Here is a 21,184-nt window from a genome sequence, read left to right as displayed (position 1 = left end):
CTTACTAGGATTTTTTGCCCGCTACGCATGGTTTAAGAAATTAATTCTATATTATTAAATTAATTTATTTTAAAATGAATTTAAATTTTAAGAAAGATTTGAAAAATAATAAAGAAGATAACATAAAGAATAGTTTGTTAATGCTGGTTAATTACTTATAAAATAAGTAATTAAAAATTTATAATTATATTTAAAAAGATTTCCCACTACGCATGGCAAATATGATTAGGCTATTACGTGAGCTCGTGGGTTTAGCCAGTGCGCATATAAAAAAGAGCGGCCGCGGGTTTCTACGTTAAAAAAAATGATTTTTCTACAATGATTTTTTTATTCTATTTTTTCAATATTTGTTTTGTAATTTTTTTTGATAAGTGTTTTGTAATTGAATATATAAATATTTTACTAAAAATATTGATATTATATTGATAAGCTCATTTAACACCACTTGTAATATAAAGTTATGGTGGCATCTTCTGGTTAAAAACATAATCCTCTAATATTTAATTTTTGTCTTTCTTACATCTTTATGAAGATATGTTTATAACTTTTCAGCATTTTTACTTTGTTGGATTTGCTAGATGGGTATTGGTAATAATACACAATTTTATTGAAGTATAAAACTAAAAATATAGATAATTATATTTGTTAGAAAAATATAGTTCTAAAGAAGTTGTTCAAATTATTAATTTCTTACTACTGAGAAAAAATGTGCGTTATAGAAATCATTACATAATTTACATATAAAAATTGGAAAGCATAACTCAGTAAAGACAACTTTCTTTAAATAAAGGTTTCTTTACTTATCTTACTTTTTCAAAATCGATGCAAAATAATAATCCTAAATTTTCTATTTAATAAATTATTCTCTCCACCCCCCACTTGACACATCATGAAATATGAGACCGATTAATATTTAATATATAAAATAAGTAACTAAATAGAATTAGTAGAAGTAGTTAGCTTTTTAATATAAAATTTTATAATATCCAATAGATTTTGAAATGTAAATAAAAATCTTTTTTTAAAAAGAAGTAGTTAAAAAATATGCACAAACCCTGAGATGATGATAAAGAAGAGTAGACAATGAACATGTTATGCCAATGTCTCGGCTTTTATATTGAAGTTGCTAACTAATATTTCGATCTAACATCGACAAATAAAACCACAAATAAAATACTTGTAATCAAGTTAGTAGCTGCATTCCAAAGAAAGAGTATGTTCTGGCCTTTTGTCAAGCTCATTCCATAATTCATTATAAATACAGTATCAATGTTCAGAAGGTTTACGCATGCTATTATAATTAGGGCATGATTATCTTTAAAGTTCTCCATCCCAGAGCTCCTGGACTGTCCTAAAGGGGCTAGTTTCAGAGATAAAGAGCTGCTCAAGGTTTGCCCTCCTTTGCCGTATTGCGGCAATCTTCTTGGACCCTTCGTTGCTCAACTCCCACTCAAAAATATCAAGATTCTGCTTTAGTCTCTCTTTGTTGAAGCTATTCACCACAATAATCACCCCTTGCTCATAAGCCCTTCTCAATGCAATCCGTGCTACAGGCGTACCTTTTGACTTTGCAATTTTCATCAGAAACTCAGATTCCAACACTCCTTTCGTCCCCCAAAAAGCTCCTAGAAGAGAAATAAGCAGCAGCCTTGATTCCCATTTATCTTGATTTTGTAAGGCCGAGACTTTGGCACTCTTCCATAGCTGTCCAAACAAATTTGATGTCCATTGCAACAGTATCCTCAGGGTTCAGTTGAAAAAGATTTGATCCAGCCTTCATGCTTAGCGGAAAATGTATAAGATACTGATAAATATAGCTCAACTTCATATTTTTGTCCAAGTTATAAAAAAAAATTCCAGATATCTTATACATCAGTACAAAGATTATATTAATCAACATTGATATGAAGAAAATATGACAGAAAAAGAAAAAGGCAAGTTCATATAGCTTAAAATTTAATATTCCCCATAATAGAAATGAAAATTAACAGTGCAAAGTTTTATTATAATATTCTTCTGTAGTATATAAAGTTTTCAATTACAACAATCCAATTCTATCATTGTTATTTGCTCTTCTAGTCACCTATGACAATATCTCAGTCCCCATTCATACAAACAAATTATGATAGAAATGAACTAAATCGATATATTTAAAAATTTAATATCCATCAGAATAGAAATTGAAATTAACACTACACAGTTTTAGTACTTTCAGTGATAATTTTCAGGATTATTTATGTCATTATGTGTTACTACTTGCAACAGATGCTTTAAAATCTAGTGGACAAATAGTCTAATAGTATTATATAATTATCATAAAATCTGATTGATGCTTAGGAAAATAAATCAAACTTGAATTGTTTAAAAGGGTTGTTCGCTAACCTTATAAATAGATGCCAAATATGTATTTGGGATTTCCATCTCAGCAAGAATGCTACTGTTAATTGCCATCGCTGCTTTAAGGATCTGATTAGTGCAATTGCTTTGGTGTCGTAAATGCTTCTTTCACTTACCAGAATGGCCGTTGGAAGGTACACAAAGAAATGGCAGCCACAACTTTTGTTCTGTATGCTGAGGCGGAGGAATGATCCTCCTGAATGAGCCTGAACATGTCAAATTTCCTAACATGCTACCTTGTTCTGCATCCAAAACTCTGTATCATGAAAACTTTCAAGGACTTGTTCCTGCCACGAAGACACAAATACATGGAAATAAACAATAAGCTAGAAAATCTCCTGGAAGCACCAAAATTTATTTCAAAGAGTGGAAAAAGATCTTCCCATATTAGGATATTTATAAAATGAACTTGCACACAGAATAATCTTGTTTAGTAACACACACTATTTGTTTGCTAACAAAATAATTAACACGAAAATATTTGTCAATTAGGAGAGGAATGACTTACGTGACCATAATCTCCCAGATTGACAACTAAAGCTCCTTCCATAGGCTTAACCGTAATTGAAGTTTGCCACCATCCCGAGTGGCATGTAATCCACTAACCTGCTCCTGAAGCAAAAGGGTAATTGCACCTGAGTCTGTATGCCTTCTGCATCCAAGTGTCAAGTCGGGTTTGGGACACGGGGATAGTAATTAAGTAACACTTTTTGTTCCATATTCACGCAAGCTTTTGTAATAATCTCTTTTTCAAGGACCATGGCCTCTGATAACTCTTCCAGTAACTTGGTACCAAGATCCTGTAACTTTTCACAGTATTCTTCTGTGATGGACCTCCATCCCTCAGGCTTATGAGGCCGTCGGGAGTAATCCCGACCACTAATTGGTTACAAACTCATGCCAGTCCATTGCGCTGTCACCCTGTATTGTATTAGTTACTATAATATATTATACTGCATTACTATTATCTAATAATAATTCCTGAGAATGATCAGTTGATTGAAAGATCACGATTTTGTAGTTCGATTTAATGGTTGCTAGTGTTAATTATCCAACACATTATGTGCAATTTTATTAGCCTAGACTAAAACAATTTTGTGTTCATTTGTGGAGTTGGGAAGCTCAGCTGACGGTGCAGACTAAGCTGGTGTCATTATCATTAGTTAAATCTCAGTTCAGGTTGCAGTCTAAGTTTATCGTCATTTGGTTCAGGTTCTGCCATTAATGAGGAACACTAAAATGAGAACTTAGAAGCATTTACGAACCTAAGAACTTGATTTAAATTAAAAACCTTAACGTGTAATATCTAAATGGTTCTAACAATTAACTAAATCATGTGTGTACAAATCAAAGCCTATCATACATTATATTAATTGTGTGATAAATCTTAAATATACCTTAAGATGAGTGGAGACAGTAAAGTTGCCTCTCTTGCCACCGGTTGTATCATACGTGAGCTTCTCCTCAGCTGGCAAAGCAAAGAATTCATGAGAAAGATGATATATTTTCAGAAACCAAAGTGTTGTCAATACCGTGATCAACTGCCTGAAAAATACTCCAGTCTTCAAAGGCCTCCACTATTTTACGACCTCAGACCTCCTATCAACAGAATCATCGTAGATATAAGTTACAGTACCTGCCACCATTGAAAATAAGAATACAAATAAGGCAAGAATCTCAAGAGTTTGATAATAGAATAGTGATATAAGTTACAGCAACTGTCTACATGATTCAAATCAATTTGCAAAGTTTAAACACTTAAATTCAATTAAAAGTTCTTTCAAAACTATCAACAAACATATATACACATTTATACAGTATACATATAGATCGAATTTCGAAAATTATAATAAAATTGAATAGAACTTAAAGCAAACACCTTGTGTGCAATTCATTCAAAGACACTTAAATAGTTAGTTCTTTATCTTTGATGTGTTAAAGTTTTAAACACTTGAAATCAATTAAAAGCTATTTCAAAACTACAACTTACGACTACCATATCCATTTAAAATTATGTTAGCAAACATCTGTACGCATTTATTCGGTATACATATATAGATTAGTTTCGAAAAATTACAATAAAACTGAATAGAACTAATAGCAAACACTTTGTGTGCAATTCATTCAAAGACACTTATAAATAGTTAGTTCTTTACCTTTAATGTTTGTGAGAATCGTAACATCTTCTTCAATAAAATCTCATAAACTTGATTGCTACCTGCACATATCACAACTTCATTATTTTAGTTGATATCTTTAAAATCAAATATAATATAAGATTAAAGTTATGTCAAAAATTTAAAATAAATTCAAAGACCACGAATGAAACAAAGAACAGATACATGAGAGGGGAGATGAGAGAATAGAATTCAAAATATGAGATTTGATTACGTTTATGAAGAGAAGAGAAGAGTATATAATTCAAATTTGAAATCTCAAGTTTTGAATCAAAAAGTTGAACAAAAGATACCGAAATCTGTGCAAGTACCTGTGTGTGTGTATGCACAATTTGCACAGCATCATACACGTGCAAAACCGTAGAAGTCAATATGGTCAAATGGCAAATGATGAAAATACGGTTAATAAGAGGAGGACAGAAAGGTAAAAACGCAGTGAAAGAGCCTTCAGGCAATATATACTAAAGAGATATAAAGGAGAAGAGAGGGGCGTGTAGGTGGCGGCTCTCAAATCACTTCGTTCTATTTTTCCAATTTTTCGGAATTTTTGGATGAAAAATATCAAAAATTAGAACTACCTTTTTTAGTTTCGGGTATATTAGAAGCAAGTTTCAGAATCTGATTTTCTTTCACATTATTTATGGAATATAGTAGTTTGAAAGTTTTAATCTGATTTTGTTTCAAATTATTTAATTATGGGAAAGAGTAGCACACAAGTCTCTCTGCAGCTATAAATACCCCTGTGGATTGTAGAATTTTGGATCATCTAAACACAACCTCCTCTATCTCACATGATATTGATGGATGATATCAATAAATTAACTATTAGTGATGTATGTTTGTTGGTTATTCTTTTATAATATTTGTTTTGTTCATCGGGCATGTTTGTTGTTGTTAGTTTTTATATGATTTACTTTGTATATAGGACAATATGGTGGAGAAACGAGGGCGTGTAGGTGGCGCCTCTCACGTCGCTCCGTTTTATTTTTCTAATTTTCTGGAATTTTTGGATGAAAACTATCAAAAATTAAAATTACCTTTTTTAGTTTCGGGTATATTAGAAGCAAGTTTCAGAATCTGATTTTGTTTCAGATTATTTACGGAATATAGTAGCTTGAAAGTTCTAATCTGATTTTTTTTTCATATTATTTTATTATGGGAAAGAGTAGCACACAAGTTTCTCTCCACCTGTAAATAGATCATAAGGTTTTGGATCATCTAAACACAACCTCCTCTCTCTTAATGCTACAACCTCACGGATTTAAGTTAGATGTTTTTGTGCACAATCAATCCAAAAAAATTGGCGGAAGGTGACAATGTAAGAACGTGATTACTTTAAAAAAAACACAAATAAAATTAAGATTCGTTGTACTTTAAATTGTTAATTACCTGTATAAATTTATTTTTATATTTTCACCATGAATTATAATCCAATTTTGCAATTTTATATATTAGTATTGGTATTACATCAAGATTTTTATAAAATAAAATTTATTTTATCCTACAAATATTAATTTTGAAACGTTAATATAATTTTTATAGATAGCCACAAAATTATTTTATTCAACAAATATTAATATTGAATCATTAATATAATTTTTATAGGCCGCCGCAACGCGCGGCTTCTCAACTAGTTTTACTTTAAAAAACTGCTAATTTAAGTGGATTTTTGGCTCAAAAAACTATTTAAAATTGGATTTTCCACCAAACATTATTTAAATTAGATTTTTCAATTCAAATCGCAACTTTAAATTGATTTTCAGAAAAAATGAAAAACACTAGATGATCTAATATTTAATATTAAAAAATAATATCTAGAATATTTTTTCCGCACCTCATATCAGTATATCACATCTAGGATACAGGTGGCATTTCTCTCTTGTGACCCCGGCATTAAAAAAAAAGTTGGCAATAATTGTGTGAGCTGAATAATGTACAAAACCGTCCAAAATTACAAATAATCATTATCGACTATATCCATACCTTAATACCTATCCATCTATAACAAAACAATCACAGTGTTGTTCACTAGTACTAGTTCCCACTTCTTCCTTGATTACATACACTGAAATGCTTCTTCTACAGGGCAATCCTCCCAGCAACAAGTGCTTGCTAACTTGGTCATCAACTTTTGTGCCTAGAAATGTGTGCCCAAGTGTTCATTTTGAGGTGAATGAGAAGAAGAAGAAGAAAAGGGGTTCAAGAATCATAGAAAGTTCCTTGCTTGAGACCACCCCAGTGGTCTTATGGGCTGGAAGGGTTTGTATTCATTATGCCCTTTTGAAAGCTGGCCTTGCTGGATCTCCTGCTAGCCCCCTTGTCTCTCAAGGTCTCTCCCTTCTTTCCCATTTCTTGCCTTTTACTTCCTGATACAATTGATTCGATTCGTTTGACTTATCTTATTTTTTTGAAATAAGGCGTTTATTTCTGGAAGAAAGTAAGCATTTTTTCGTAATAAGTACTTATTTGTGCAAATAAGAAATGTTAAACAACCCTTGGATACTTAATTTGTACTTAATTTCGAAAGTACATATTATCAAAATGTGTAACTTTTCTGTCAAATAAGTCCTTAATTTTTGATAAATAAGACTACCCAAACGTGTGTGAATTATGTGTTTCTTTCTTTTTCGATTTTAGATACAGGAATAGGAGGTGGTGCTGCTGATTTGGGTTTCGCGAAGTGGTTCGAGGAGTTACAAGGCAAACCAGGTAATTTATTTTTGATGGATTCAAGATTTCAAGTGTTGGTAGTAGTAAGTTTAGTGTTAATTATTGAGCTGAATTTGTTTGCACTTGAGTACTCATTTGAAGTTTAGATACTTAAATGGTTGAGCATATGTAAAACAAAATTACTATGATATTTTACAATTAATGGAAGTGAAATGATATTGTTTGGGTGTCTTATGATATTGATGCAAGCTCTAACCCGCAATTAAGATTTATCCGAATAATTATACGAGGTTTATGAAAATTTTTAAATGTCAATAGATAAATAATTGGTAATGGTCTTTTTTCACTAGTTATGTTGATCCTTCAAGGTTTTTCCTTTGTTGAAAACTCCAGTAGTGTGCACTTCCTAATGCTTGATAAAAGTGTTTTTTGTTTCTGTAATCACAAATATGTCATTTAAGTAACGACTGAACACTATTAATATAGTCACCAGATGAAGTGAGCTACTTAGAAACTAGCACTGATCGCACTCATGCTCGATACTCCATAGAAACAAACTGTTTCTGATAGATTCCATCTTTGAGAACCCCTTTGCTCGTCAGCAGAGTGTATACAAGTCCATAGCTTCCCGCATGACACAATCAACAATATAGTTGAAGAATATAAGGTACACGTGTCCTTAAAGACTTTCTATTGATTGAGGAAAAATAGAGGCATAATAATAATGTTCTCGGCTTCTCGCAAGTATTCTGGTAGCTGATAGTAATGTGATAACCCAGATTATACAAAATAATCAACAATACAAGTAAAGTTGCTGTTGGGATCAGAATTGATAAAGGAAGAAGGCAGAAAGCTTTTCTTTATATATTATTACTTGCTGGCTTACTTTACAACTGATCCATCTAGTCTTTATATTGATAGACTAGGAAGACTATGAGATTAGATCATTAATAAGGTTCATGAATAAGTTCAGAGACCTTCCATTGCTTACATTGAATATTTGACTCATTACTTATAACTAGAATCATCTAGACTCTTAGAGATAATTCATGAGAATTACAAATTAGCTTATTTTTAACAGTTGCATCTCGATTTAGAAACTTTATTTAATATAACAGTTCTAGTCCTCAAAGCTCTTTTAACCACCTTTTATTCCTGACTAGATATTTCTCTTGCTAGCTCTGCTAGTTCATGCGCTATATATCATGATACTGGTGTCACGGTGTGCCTTGTGCTAAATTCTTGTTGATGCCCTCTAGTTATAGTAGTGATTTGGATGTCAGTGCTAGTTGCTTAGCTTTGCAGTCTGTTTCTCTTTTAGGCAGGCATAGTCAGCCTAAAAGTTTGTGGAACATAATTCGACCGACAAAATTATGAAAGCAAAATTTGTGGAACATAATTCGACTGACAAAATGCATTGCTTGTCAGCCTGGTCATGCCGATTGCTTTGATCCTGACATTTTACAATGGAGGGCAAAAGGATATGCTTAATGCATGTCAACCTTGTTAGCATTGATGGAAAAGTCTCCTTCCCCCTCCGCCTTAAGGAAACAATAGATATTAGTCTGCCTGCTAATATTGCCATCTTCGATGTGGAGAAGGCTCGTGTGCACTGTGCCTTAGGAGACACAGTGCACCGGTGACTAATAATAATCTGCGCCTTAAGAGACAAACAGAACTAGTTTGCAGGCTTATGATAATAAGTTGTGTTTTGGTTCACTGTTCATCTGTGATTAACGATAATATGCACACGAGGAAGAAAATGAAATCAGTACGTCGACCAACATCTTTATGTTGCACATAAGTCCTTTGATAAAGTGAGTATCCATGAGTAACAGCCAATATCTTGTCCTTTCTGGATTTTTTTCGTCTGACAAGTGATTTTTTTCCCCTTCATTCAGATAAGGAAGCAGCTAGTAGAAGAAAATTAGTGAGCAAATGGCATCCCACAACTAAGGGTACACTAAAACGGAGTTACAGGATACCTTCCAAATCTGAAGGGCGACGCCTTCTTAGAGCCATTGCTTCTGTACTATCTGATGATGATCAATTCAGAGATGCCACTTCACACAAGGTACTAAAATTTAAAAAATGCTACGTTCCTGGGTATCTCCTTTAATGATTAGCTGGGTTGATCATTTTCTTTATAATAAGTTTTCTAAAAAGAAGTACAACCTGAAGTATTTGCATCGATATTTTTTTAAATGCTTGTAGGGTTGCCAGATCAGGAGGGAGACTGCTCACGGGGAGACAGTTTGCTGTAATAATGTCAGGGCATTGTTTGACGAACTCCCTACTCCGCACTTGACTGTTGAAATCACACCATTTCCAGCTGGTCCTCTTACAGAGAAGGATTACAGCAAGGCTGAGAAGTTAGAAAAGGTTCTCAGGTCTGGCCCTTCAGTTTGATCTGTTGTCTCCGTATTTTGATATAAACCAAATCGATCAGCTGTACATATTAGTGTCATGAATAATAATTTGTAGTTGGCATACTCATAACCATCCCAGACAATCTGATCTGTTCACTTTTGACACGTGTGCACTAATTTCTCTATTGTGAAAGCCGTACTTCATTGTTTATTGGAGTATGGAGAAGTCGTGTAAGCATGTAATCTTAAACTCAAGTGTTGTATTAATGCATAAATTTTAAAAATTTGTAACCTTGTCTTGCTCGCTGCTGTTGTTGGATTTCTTATTTACATCATAAACCCATGAAATCAGATGTGCTTCATCGATAACAGACGCATTTGACTTCATACTTGATAGGATTTTCTTGCTCACAGAAAAAGAAAACACAAACTCCTCGGAAAAAATAGTTGCAATTCTAATTTTTATAATGATTCTCATAGTTGCAGGTAGCTTACTTTCTTACTGGCTAAGCTTTATATTGTATTGAATTCATTGAGCCTGGGTAAAATAAACTGTCTGAGCAAGTGCTTGAGTAATATCTGGTAATTGCTGCAAAGATAGAATGAGTCTGGCTGCTCAAGAATGTTACTCCCTCTGCCCTCTTTTCCTACTTCCACCTTTTTCTTGTTCCAAAGAAAAGCATAAGCATCAAGTTGTCAAATGATATATAAATTTGAGATAATATGTAAGTAACTTACCTGTTATAATGGAATAAAACATCAGTGTTATGTGAAAAAAGACATGTTAAATGTATTAACGTTTTCAAATGATATACAAATATGAGATAATATGTAAATTCTATTATAATTGCATAAAATATTAACGTTTATGTGAAAAAAAACATGTTAAATTTATCAACTTTTTAAATGCTATACAAATTTGAGAAAATATGTAACTTTACATGTTTTGATTAAATAAAACAAAATTGTTTACGTGGAGAAAGACATGTTAAATTTATCAACTTTTTAAATGTTATACAAATTTGAGAAAATATGTAACTTACTTGTTTTGATTAAATAAAACAAAAATGTTTACATGGTAAAAGAAAAACGAAAGTGTTTACATGATAAAGTTTGAGAGTTCTATTTTTTGACTTTGAATTGGAGTTTGAAGAGGAAGAGGAAGGAAAGAATGTTTAAATATTAGCACTTCTCGCTAAATACTCTCGTTATCCCAAAATAAGCATCTTTTTTATTCATATATTAATTTTCGAACTCTTTTCTAAATAGAATTTAATATCTATGTTTTTATTAGAAAAAGGAAAAAGTGAAAGATAATGTATGGAGATGGTCTTGTTCACCTCAAATTTTGTAAAAAGAAGTTAAAGCGACGTTTATTTAAGGATAGCAAGAGCATATGAAAGGATTTTCGCACGAAAATGTCAAAAACTATTTCAATTCAAGAGATGCTCATATCCAATAAGCCCACAAACAGGAAGGTGGATATAAACTATAAAGTATGAATTTGAGGATCTCTATTTATACTATTATATATAAATGGTTGATATAAAATGAGATAATTGACTAAAAATAATAATTAAAAAATATTTTACCATCTACTCAAACACATCAGGTCAGAAGTGATACCAACCCAAACACTCATGCCCTTTATTGAACCAAAGACCCTCGCAAAGTAATATTTGAGGAATTAATACATGAAAAACAAGACTTCAGTTGTCACTAATGATATCATACACTATTTGGTATTCAGTTTTTCATGTATAAAAAAAGTTAAACCTGGTGTAATGATTTTCTTTGGTTCTTACAAATTAAAGAAACGCATCCTTACAAGACCTAACACAGCCAAAGTGATACGAGATTGGAGACACGAATCAGTTAACCATTTCTTTGAATCATTTCACTCCAACTGAGGCCATCAAGTCTTCATACTCTGGATCATTCTCTTCGCTTCTCGGCTGCAACGGATTAACACTTAATGGAGGTCTGGGAGGAACAGAAGTCGGCGAGAATGGATCATAATTCTGCTGTCTTCCAAAAGAGTTTGTAGATGGCCTGTTGGGAGGAAACGCTAAATTTCCGTTGAACTGCTGGTTCGGGATAAAAACACCTTGGGGTCTAGTTGGATAATTTTGCGGCGGCTGAATGTTCCCTGGCCTAAATTGGAAAGCTCCTCCTGCATTCATCATTTGCGAACTTGGACTGAAATTCCTCATTCCCATTTGGGGGGTTGAACTTGGAGGTGATACTGGCCATGCACTAGGGAAAGCTGGATTTCTAGGAGACGACATATGAACTCGAGGTTGGTGTATATCGTTGCTGACTTGTGGCCTTGGGAAGCCTTGCATAATAGGCGGAGGTGCAGAATTTTGCACGGGTGGATGGAAAGATGACATTTGATGTGCTTGAGGTGGGTGTATATTAAGATTTCTGGGTGGCATACCGTTATGTGCATACTGGATATTTGGCCTGAGTGGCATTTGGGAAGCAGGGTTCTGTGGTCGGTTTGGCTGGAAAGTGAAATCATTTGAACTAGGATGTAGTGGTTTGGGAGTTGTTGCCGGAGAAGTTGCAGAGCCAGATATTTGAACTCCTGATTGTGGATGAGGCGGCGGGATCAAAGTTGATGGCATTGACAAAGAAATTGGAGCAGCAGCCATGACAGGATTTGCGAGCACTCCAGGTAACATTGCTCGTGTCATTGCAGGTGCAGGTGAAGGTCCTGATGTGGGTAGTAATGAAGGTTGTGAAGGAGTTGGCTGAAACGTTGTATTCATTGTTGAAACCATGTTGCTATTTGTAACATTAAATGGTGAAGTGGATTGTAATGATATAGGAGGCCTCTGAGGACCAACTGTATTTGGACCTGCAGGTGCTTGCAACCATGCATTAGCTCTCCCAGCAGGGTTTGCCGAGTGGACAGAGAAAGTTGGTGGGCCAGCAGATGGTGGAACCAAAGGCCCTACCACTTGTGAAGGCCTTAATGGAGGTGTATTACCAGTAAAGGGTGGGGCAGATATATTAGATTGACCAGGTGTAGGATGCAAGGTTGGCATAGGGGGGTTTCTTGGATGACTATTATAACCTAGATTAGGTGCCTGAGGCATATACGGCTGCTGCAGTAGTGGTTGTGGCCTGGAGGGAACAAAAGAAGGTCCCTGGACTGAACTAAACTCTGCTGGTCTAGGTCCAAAGAATGATGACATATTAGAGTTTAATGATGCTGATGACATTTGGACATGACTACTTGGTATTTGTGCAGACAAATTTTGCTGAGTGGCAAAACCTAGAGGAGAACTTGTTGGAAACCATGGACCTGGGTAAGCCTGAAACTGACCAAACGGTTGAACTAGCGCAGGACCAGTAACCGACTGAACCACTCCTTGGCTAACTTGAGGAGTTATAACATACGGGACAGGGGATCCTTGACTGGTTTGAACAGCATTAACATTAACACTGGAAACTGCTGTAGCTGATGTGGGATTTACTGTAGGGTTTACCTAAACAAGAGAGAAGAATAAGAAAAGCAACCTCAAAGAAGCTAAGTGGCTACTAATATACAGGAAAAATGCTACTCACTGAAACTGGAGTAACCAGCAATTCGATTAGAGCAACTGCTGCATCGACCTTCTCATACGTGTCAGCAGAAACGTGAACATAGAGCTCTTCATACAAATTCTGATTATCGCTTTCATCAGCAGTGACCTCCTGCAAATGCAATTTATTTCAGAACATCGAGAAACACTCCATCTGTACTTTAAAGCTCGTAATGCACATACTACAATATTAAATGGTAGTTTAAGCAGAGTAACAGACTGAAGTATGTATAAAATTGAAATTGTACTTGCAGAGAAGTTGGTGCATGCCATTGTGGTAGTAGCATTAGACCTTTCAATCGTGTCGTGCTCTGTACTCTCGGGTCGTGTATTTTCGTGTTATATGTACTTGAAGGTGAAACCCATACCCGACCTGTTAGGATTCGTGAACCTAATCTCAAACCCATATCCATTTCGAAACGTGTCGGTGTACTTCACGTGTAGTTTTCGTGTACATTTAATATGAATATTATAATAACATTCAATTAAAATATATTTTAAAAAAATATTTTTTATGTATTATTTAATTTAATATATATTAATCTTTATATTTGCGTACAATTATGTACAAATTTGCACATGTATATATATTACAAATATAATTATATATTTTTTACATGAAAATATATTTATTTATTTAAAAATGTATTTATATTGTGTACATTCGTGTACTTTCGTGTATATAAAACGAAAACCCGTATCCGCACTAAATTCACAGTGTACTTTCGTGTTCGTGTACCAAAAATTGAAACCCAAACACTAACTTTTCGTGTCGTGTACCAAATTGCCAAGGTCTAAGTAGCATGTATGCAAAAACAAAAAGGTGGTGATTTACAACATTATATTACCTTCTTTCCCTTGTCAGATTTGGTACCAAAAACACGTATTTTTGCTCCAGTTTCCTGATAATTGCATTTTCAACAAGCAATATGAGGACCAAAACCGGAGGACTACTTTTAATGATAAAGGGGTGCAAATAGCTTCTTAAATAAAGAATGTTCCTCACCTTCTCCAGTCGTTTTTGAGTGTCACTTCCAGGCCCATATATCAGACTAATAAAATTGAATCCAGGATAGTCCTTGACCTGCAACAACATTGCAAACATCATATTGATGAGATCTAGTATAATTTTCATTGCCTTCACCAGAAATATGAGTTCATAACAAGTCATGTTTAATGTTATACAACGAGACGTATTAACCTACCAAAAATCATATTGTAATTTACAATGGGATCAAAGACTAAAAACTGACCATGAAGCAAACAGAAAGAAAGATTTAACAACTTCAGTCAGATCACGGAATGGTCCTTGATTATACCCTTACCATATACATAAGTGTAGGAAATTGAAATTTCTACAATCTTCATTGGTACATAATCGATACTGATTTTAGAACTTACCAAATCAGCATTTTAAATTTACACTCAACTAGACTGACCTAGTCCCCGAAACTACAGTCAGTCTGTTGGGATTTAATTAGTTCCTATAACAAAGAATCATCATAGTAAATTTACATGTTTTAACTACCCTCCAACACACACACAAGACAGAATGGTATATAAAAGGACAAACACAACACTGATAGTGCCACTATCAGTTGGAGGAGGCATGTGAGAGTAATTAGTAACACAACTTTCTTTGTCCTAATTTTTTCAAACGGCAGAACTTATATAATTTGCTTAGTTCAAACTTTTATATTTTTGAAAAAATGTGATGCCATTATATAGATGCTGTAAAGTGCATAATCTAGCTAGGAATATATTGCTAACTTGTTATCAAAGGATGCGGCCACCATCTTTGCCCAACTAAATACATTCTCCCTCAACTTTAGGTGTAAATGTAACAAGCTATCAGAAAAGGAATTTGTATCAGGTTTTCAACCATTGAGTCTGTAAAATGGATTTGGCCCCACTCATGTTAATAAAGTGGATACCACCTGGATTCCAGTTCTGTTTAGTGGAGTAATCTGCTGTAAAATATTTATGCTGCGTGCAAGTCCAGACTCACGCTGAGTAGCAAGAGTTACTGTAAAACCTAGGTGTGAGGTGCAACGCCAAGAGGGACACAAGACTTAAATTCACTTATTGTATATAAATTTGTTCATGTAATTGAAAATGAAAATTCAATAAGTATCAAACGAAGCATATGAACATGTATAGATCAATACAACTATATGAGCAGGAAATACTACAAAGCATGACTAAACGTGTAAATTTAAGAAACAAAATATGTTTAAATATAACAATAATTTTAAAAACAAAAATAAATAATATCAAAAAAATACAAAATAGATTAATGTATTATCTCTAACCTACTGACAATAGAGATTAATATTGTCTACGTACAAATATAAGATATATAAATACCATAAAAAGAGAGATGCAAGACAGCAAGAGCAATGTTTGCAGTGTTCGACCATGTGCCACATAAAACTATAGAGGCGCCGATTCAATGAGTGGAGATCCTGAATCTAGGCATCTTAATGAACAAAGTACTCCAACAAGTGCAAATCGGAGTCCAGAAAAAAGATTAAGTCTAGAAATTAGTAACAGAAAGAAGCCAATGTAAATGGATGATTATTTATGTGACTCGCCTGTGTGATCCATGTATGTGGTTAATTTTGTTAGCCCACTACAATTTTATTTTTCTAGGGGTTGGGTTGGGGGGAGGGGGAGGGTAAAGGCTTAGTTGTTACTTGTCCGCATTAATTCTTATATATGCGTGTATGGGCAAAGTTCACTAAAGGGTATCACTTATGGATGCTGCATTACATTAATAACATTTCAATAGGTCAATATGATACCAAAAAGCAATGAAAAAACATGACATAATTTCATGGGCTATGATTGACTCACAGGAACCGGAACTCTGGCCTCTCGCAGTAGGGGTTTATAGTAAGCTGGAGCCTTGTAGCTTGGGTTTAATTTCAAAATTTCACCTGTTAAACAATAGAGACCTAATTAAGAAAAAGATTCTAATGAAATAACACAGCATTATAGGACAAATATATATATACTTGATCAATAATATAATGAAATAAATACAGCATCATCAATGATCATACCAATAGCTTCACGCCTTTCAAGTTCTAACAGTTCTGACTTCTGCATTTGCATACTACAAGTCAGTTTCAAAAAAGATAAGCAAACATGGTAATTTATGTAACCCCTAAAAGATATAGTACCTCATTATGACGAGAAGACTCCTGCCCAGATGTCTGAGATGCAGCTGATAGATCTTCCTCGATGTCCACGATTCCTGAATTCAACTGCTTGGTAATTTGATCCACTCGAGTCTGCTCAAAATTTGTACCACCACACAGGCTGTAATATCACTAAGTGGCACCTGGAACCAGAAATCCAGGCAAGCGATTCACAAGGAAGACACTGACATCCTAGAATCCAGTGGGAAAAAAGAAATATCTCATTGCCATCAATTTAGCAATAAGATATTCCTTCCACAATTGGATCTATGAATGCCTTTAAATGAACTATCAAGAACTTGACTACAATTATGGCAAACATTTACTTCTAAACATTCATTTTAAAAAGTAACTACACCATTTTAACTGCAAAGAACGACATGGTAAATAGTATGCTTACATTTAAACAAAACAGCAAAATAATTCTTGAAGTGGAGATACTAGACAAGGATATAAAGAAAAGGAACAGGGTAATAACTAGTCGTAATACAGTATATACCTGATAAGCTGCAGCTAATCCTTTTCTAACAGCAGCATCTTGTGTCAGATCAGGCCCCCATTTTGTTTTCCTCTGAGTCTGTTTACTGCTTTCTTCACTAATCGGACCAGTTCCTTCCAGCTTTTTACTACCCCGGTATGCAGGTACCAGCGAGCCTGACAACTTATTTTTTGGTATCACAAATCCAGACTTTGCTGCAAACTTTGAAATTTTAGGACTAATTGTTGGGGCTGCAGAGGAGGTGGACGTAATGTTGGTCTGAATTCCATGATCAACTCTAGGTGCCTGCTCAACCTCGGTGCTCATCTTGATCTTCAAGTACACACCTCTAATTGGTCACACTACAATGTTCAAGCACGCAAAAAATAAGGGACAGATAAAGATAAAATAAACACTTAATAAAAATGACCTAAAAATTTCTTCATCATCGTGTATTCAATTATTATTTTCCAATTTCATGCTTGCGGGAGAAATTGATTTTAGCAATTATTAATAACACCGTCACCGGGTATTTAATTTTGTGGACATACCCATCACCAGTATAGGCACATATGCAAAAGGATGCACACGTCTGATCATAACCGGATCCTAAATAGTGAAACTGCGCCCTTCACTGCCCAACCCCGGCTGAATTGTTTTTCGTGCAACGCCTCTGTGCGACCTTTTTTTGTGATCCTATAAATTTTATGTTACAAGTTCTGGTGATGTTATAATAGATGGACCGACTAAATTTGGGCTACATGTAAAATTGCTCGTGGTACTCAGTACTCTTAAAATTGTTTGCTGCACATGTTTCTGATATATGTGCAATTATGCATCACTAAATTTATAAAAAAAATTAAATAAAGAAATTCCGTCTAAAATATTTCCCGTCTTAACTGAAAAGCTACTTGGCAAGCTGATGGCCTCAGGAAAAAGCACAAGTAGCATGTTTGTCGTGCGATATTTACATGGTAATTGATAAACCTTTACTTTTTCCAATTAATTTCCAACTCAAATCCATTTTTCTAATTTATTTAGCAAAAGAGAAACTAAGTTTCTCTCTTAAATTTTTTTTATATCAGTATAGCCGCACAAACTTTCGGTCTACAACAGTTTGAAAGAATATTGTTTGTGCATAGGAAAAATAACCAGTGGGTATTTGGGTTTACTCCACACAGATATTAGATTTAGGTCTTTCATTCACAAATTATGATAAATTTTCAGAATTCTGTATCTAATAGATTTTAAGAATGTTATGCTGACATAATACTTTCATTGTCAAGTAATGAATTTATGATGCAGTAAAAACTCGATTATTATTAAAAATAATTTTGAACTTCAGTGCAAAATTATTTTGCAACTTGGATCGTTTTTTCTTTGAATTTAACTCTACAGCTATCCAATTCTAACAGTTCATTAATTTTCTAAAGCCCTAATCAATCTCAGAATACATAGATTGTCTTTTACTCTTCACTTTGCATCTCAGGATACCCCTACTCTACATGAAGTCTTCGATTCATTCACCCTCAAAAGATCTAATGGGTATATCATACTCTCCCTAACCCTTCTCTCTGCATTTACATTGGTCCCCCTTCCTCAGATTTGGTCCGCACTTTAGAGACTTTTTTTTTTGATAGTTACAACACAAGCACACCCCGTGGTTCAAACTCATGAATTTTCTTGGAGAAGCCAAGAGCTCAAATCACTACACCAACGCACGCACACCGCACTTTAGATACTTCCAGGTGTCAAGTGAGGTTTTACAATAAATCAAAATGAATTATATAATTCCTATAACCGCCGAATATGATGGCTAAACAATCTAGTACCGACAGAAATAGAATCAGATCTAAAAACCTTTAACTAAATTAAGATTCTTTTATTCAACATTTTTTTATACAATGACACCAAATTTAATAATATCTATTTTATGAGCAAATGGCGAGCTGAACATTTTTGGTGCTGCATATGATCACGATTTAGTGCTTAGGGATGCTGCTTTTTAATAAGCAGAGACTTCAAAAGGAGACCGGAGAGTCACCAGAACAAACTGATTTACTCAAAATGGAACGAAAGAGACTTCTTTGCATATATGCGCATCATATTATAATTACAATTTACCAAAGATATACACTTGCTGCTACACGGGGAGTTGTAACGGTTTTCCACGGAACGGAAGCACACTGGCTGTGCTCAATGTACTTTATTTTCTTTATAAATCAATAATGTTCTACATTAGCTGTATTGAATTATCTCTCTAATTTTAATTTCATAACATACTAACTAAGATTAAAACCACTTTCAGTCAAATACAACGGACTGTTAATTAATTCTGGTCCAAATTGAAAGAATAACGAGCGAGTTCTTTATTTATGATGTAAACTAGGCTCTGGCACAATGTGTACATCACCTAATTAAAATTCAAGAACTTCAAAATAATGCTCAAGTAGTAGAATAAGTGTTTACCGGGGAAACTGATAGGCCGGGAAGCATTAGTAAAGTTAATTAGTTAGTATCACAACTAAAACTAACATTTCAGAACTTGGGGGGCATTTTCCAGTTCCAAATCAATTTCGTGTAAACCATTACACAAAACATATTAATTCCGTATACATATACATATACATATACATATACATATACACATAGAAAAGACAAACAAACTAAAAAATGAGAAATGGGGATAATTAAACGTATGCTAGATACATACTGTTAACCAGCTAACAGATACAAAAGAAACCCACCATTACATCAGCACAACATAACAATAATTAAGCCTCATACAGGTACACATGTAGAATGTAAAAAAAGAAGAGGTGCATACAACAAAAACACACGCAGAAAAAAACAAAGTAGAAAAATAAGACTGACCCGGTTCAAGATTTGTAGTCTGAAGAGCCAAAACAACAGCTTTTCTTCCTCAGCATTCGTATAAGACGGTCGATTAATTACAGATTTTTAGGGTTCTAAGTTTTAATATTTGAGAATTTTAGGGCTTTGCATTTTTTTGTGTTTTTTCAGTTCAGAGGACGTTCAGATGAGGACTAGCGCACGCGTTATCATGCACCTTCATCATTTTCCGATGAAACCTTTACAAGTTTGGAAAATATATTGTATATTTATATTTTATTTAAATATATTATATGACAGGTTCATTATATATTACTATGATAATTATATTATAAAAAATTAAAACTAATTAAGAGAATTCTTACAATATCATGAATGCATAGCTAAATTATATTATTCTATTATAATACTTGAAGTTCTAATCTTATAAAAATAAAAAATATCTTTAAATCAGTTCATAACGAAAATATAGTTAATATAAGTACGAATCTTTAATATATCCATTTTTCAACAAATATAATATGTAACAAGTAGTCTTAATATCTCAATTTTTTAGATATATCTTGATAGTATATGATAATTTTACCCCATAAAAAAAATATTTATCAAAGAATAATATAATTAATATAAATTTTTTGATATTATTTATTTAAATAGTATTTAACACTCCTTACTTGCAGAAATAAGTCATTTATTTTCATATATATATATATAGGGTAACACTCCATAGCATACCCTCTTATATGGAGTTACGTAGCACACCATTATAAATATACACATAATATATATTTTATTATATTTTTTATGAAATATAATTGCAAAATTTGATTATTAAACCGAAAACGAAGTTATACAATTTTTTTTATTCCAAAGATCATCTAAAATTATGCAATATCTCAACATGATTCTATAACAGAATAATAACCATACAGAATTATTCTGTTGTAGAATCAGTTTCGAAAATATACTTTTTCCATCAAATTTTAAGTGTTAAATTACTTAAAATAGATGTATTTTATAGTATTCTATATTAGAATCACGTTTTATATGTATTTTATAACAGAATTTATAATAAAATTGATGATTTATAGTGGCGCGCTATGTAACTCCATATAAGGAGTCCCTCTCTGGAATGTTGACCTATATATATATATATATATATATATATATATATATATATATATATATATGTGTGTGTGTGTGTGTGTGTGTGTGTGTGTTTTTAGAAAATAAGTAACTTATGAAAAAAATCTCTAATTAATCATTATTTTTCTATCCAAGGAATACGAAATTTGTCATCAAAAAACCGAATGGACGTAAGAATTAATTTATTAGAGCCAAATAACAAATAAATCTATCATAATAAACAAATCAATCCATAAAAAACCGAGTTTCTTTTATTCATGTACCATCCTTGTGATCATGATATATTTTGTTTTGCGTT

The 21,184-nt window shown here is 33.4% G+C and overlaps 2 protein-coding genes and 1 pseudogene across 2 annotated transcripts; 1 reads left to right on the top strand and 2 right to left on the bottom strand.

The window, feature by feature from the left end:
- Window positions 1–1,317: 1,317 nt before the first annotated feature.
- Window positions 1,318–4,043, bottom strand: LOC108220408 (flavone synthase-like; annotated as a pseudogene).
- Window positions 4,044–6,545: 2,502 nt separating this feature from the next.
- On the top strand, window positions 6,546–9,904 carry LOC108216231 (uncharacterized). The gene is made up of 4 exons (XM_017388970.2): window positions 6,546–6,903; window positions 7,212–7,283; window positions 9,146–9,318; window positions 9,459–9,904. Exons 1-4 carry the CDS (start codon window positions 6,645–6,647, stop codon window positions 9,651–9,653), a joined length of 699 nt encoding a protein of 232 aa, XP_017244459.1. The 5' UTR covers window positions 6,546–6,644; the 3' UTR covers window positions 9,654–9,904.
- Window positions 9,905–11,236: 1,332 nt separating this feature from the next.
- Window positions 11,237–19,974, bottom strand: LOC108204742 (uncharacterized). The gene is made up of 9 exons (XM_017374323.2): window positions 19,762–19,974; window positions 16,909–17,249; window positions 16,392–16,502; window positions 16,272–16,311; window positions 16,063–16,145; window positions 14,213–14,290; window positions 14,055–14,108; window positions 13,190–13,318; window positions 11,237–13,110 (listed from the first exon to the last, which is right to left on the bottom strand). The coding sequence occupies exons 2-9, from the start codon at window positions 17,212–17,214 to the stop codon at window positions 11,506–11,508; spliced, it is 2,406 nt and encodes an 801-aa protein (XP_017229812.1). The 5' UTR covers window positions 17,215–17,249; window positions 19,762–19,974; the 3' UTR covers window positions 11,237–11,505.
- Window positions 19,975–21,184: the final 1,210 nt, after the last annotated feature.

This window comes from Daucus carota, chromosome 1 (genome assembly GCF_001625215.2).
Source record: "Daucus carota subsp. sativus chromosome 1, DH1 v3.0, whole genome shotgun sequence".
In the NCBI taxonomy this organism is placed as follows: Eukaryota; Viridiplantae; Streptophyta; class Magnoliopsida; order Apiales; family Apiaceae; genus Daucus; species Daucus carota.
This window is presented reverse-complemented; position numbering and strand designations above follow the sequence as displayed.

Excerpts from the sequence above, each read along its gene's own strand:
- LOC108204742 (XM_017374323.2), bottom strand. The coding sequence starts at position 17,214 with ATGAGCACCGAGGTTGAGCAGGCACCTAGAGTTGATCATGGAATTCAG. Across the intron at positions 16,503-16,908 it reads GATTAGCTGCAGCTTATCAG|ACTCGAGTGGATCAAATTAC; the intron begins GTATATACTGTA and ends AATTTTGAGCAG. Across the intron at positions 14,291-16,062 it reads AGGCCAGAGTTCCGGTTCCT|GTCAAGGACTATCCTGGATT; the intron begins GTGAGTCAATCA and ends ATGTTGTTGCAG.
- LOC108216231 (XM_017388970.2), top strand. The coding sequence starts at position 6,645 with ATGCTTCTTCTACAGGGCAATCCTCCCAGCAACAAGTGCTTGCTAACT. Across the intron at positions 6,904-7,211 it reads TAGCCCCCTTGTCTCTCAAG|ATACAGGAATAGGAGGTGGT; the intron begins GTCTCTCCCTTC and ends TTTCGATTTTAG. Across the intron at positions 9,319-9,458 it reads GAGATGCCACTTCACACAAG|GGTTGCCAGATCAGGAGGGA; the intron begins GTACTAAAATTT and ends AAATGCTTGTAG.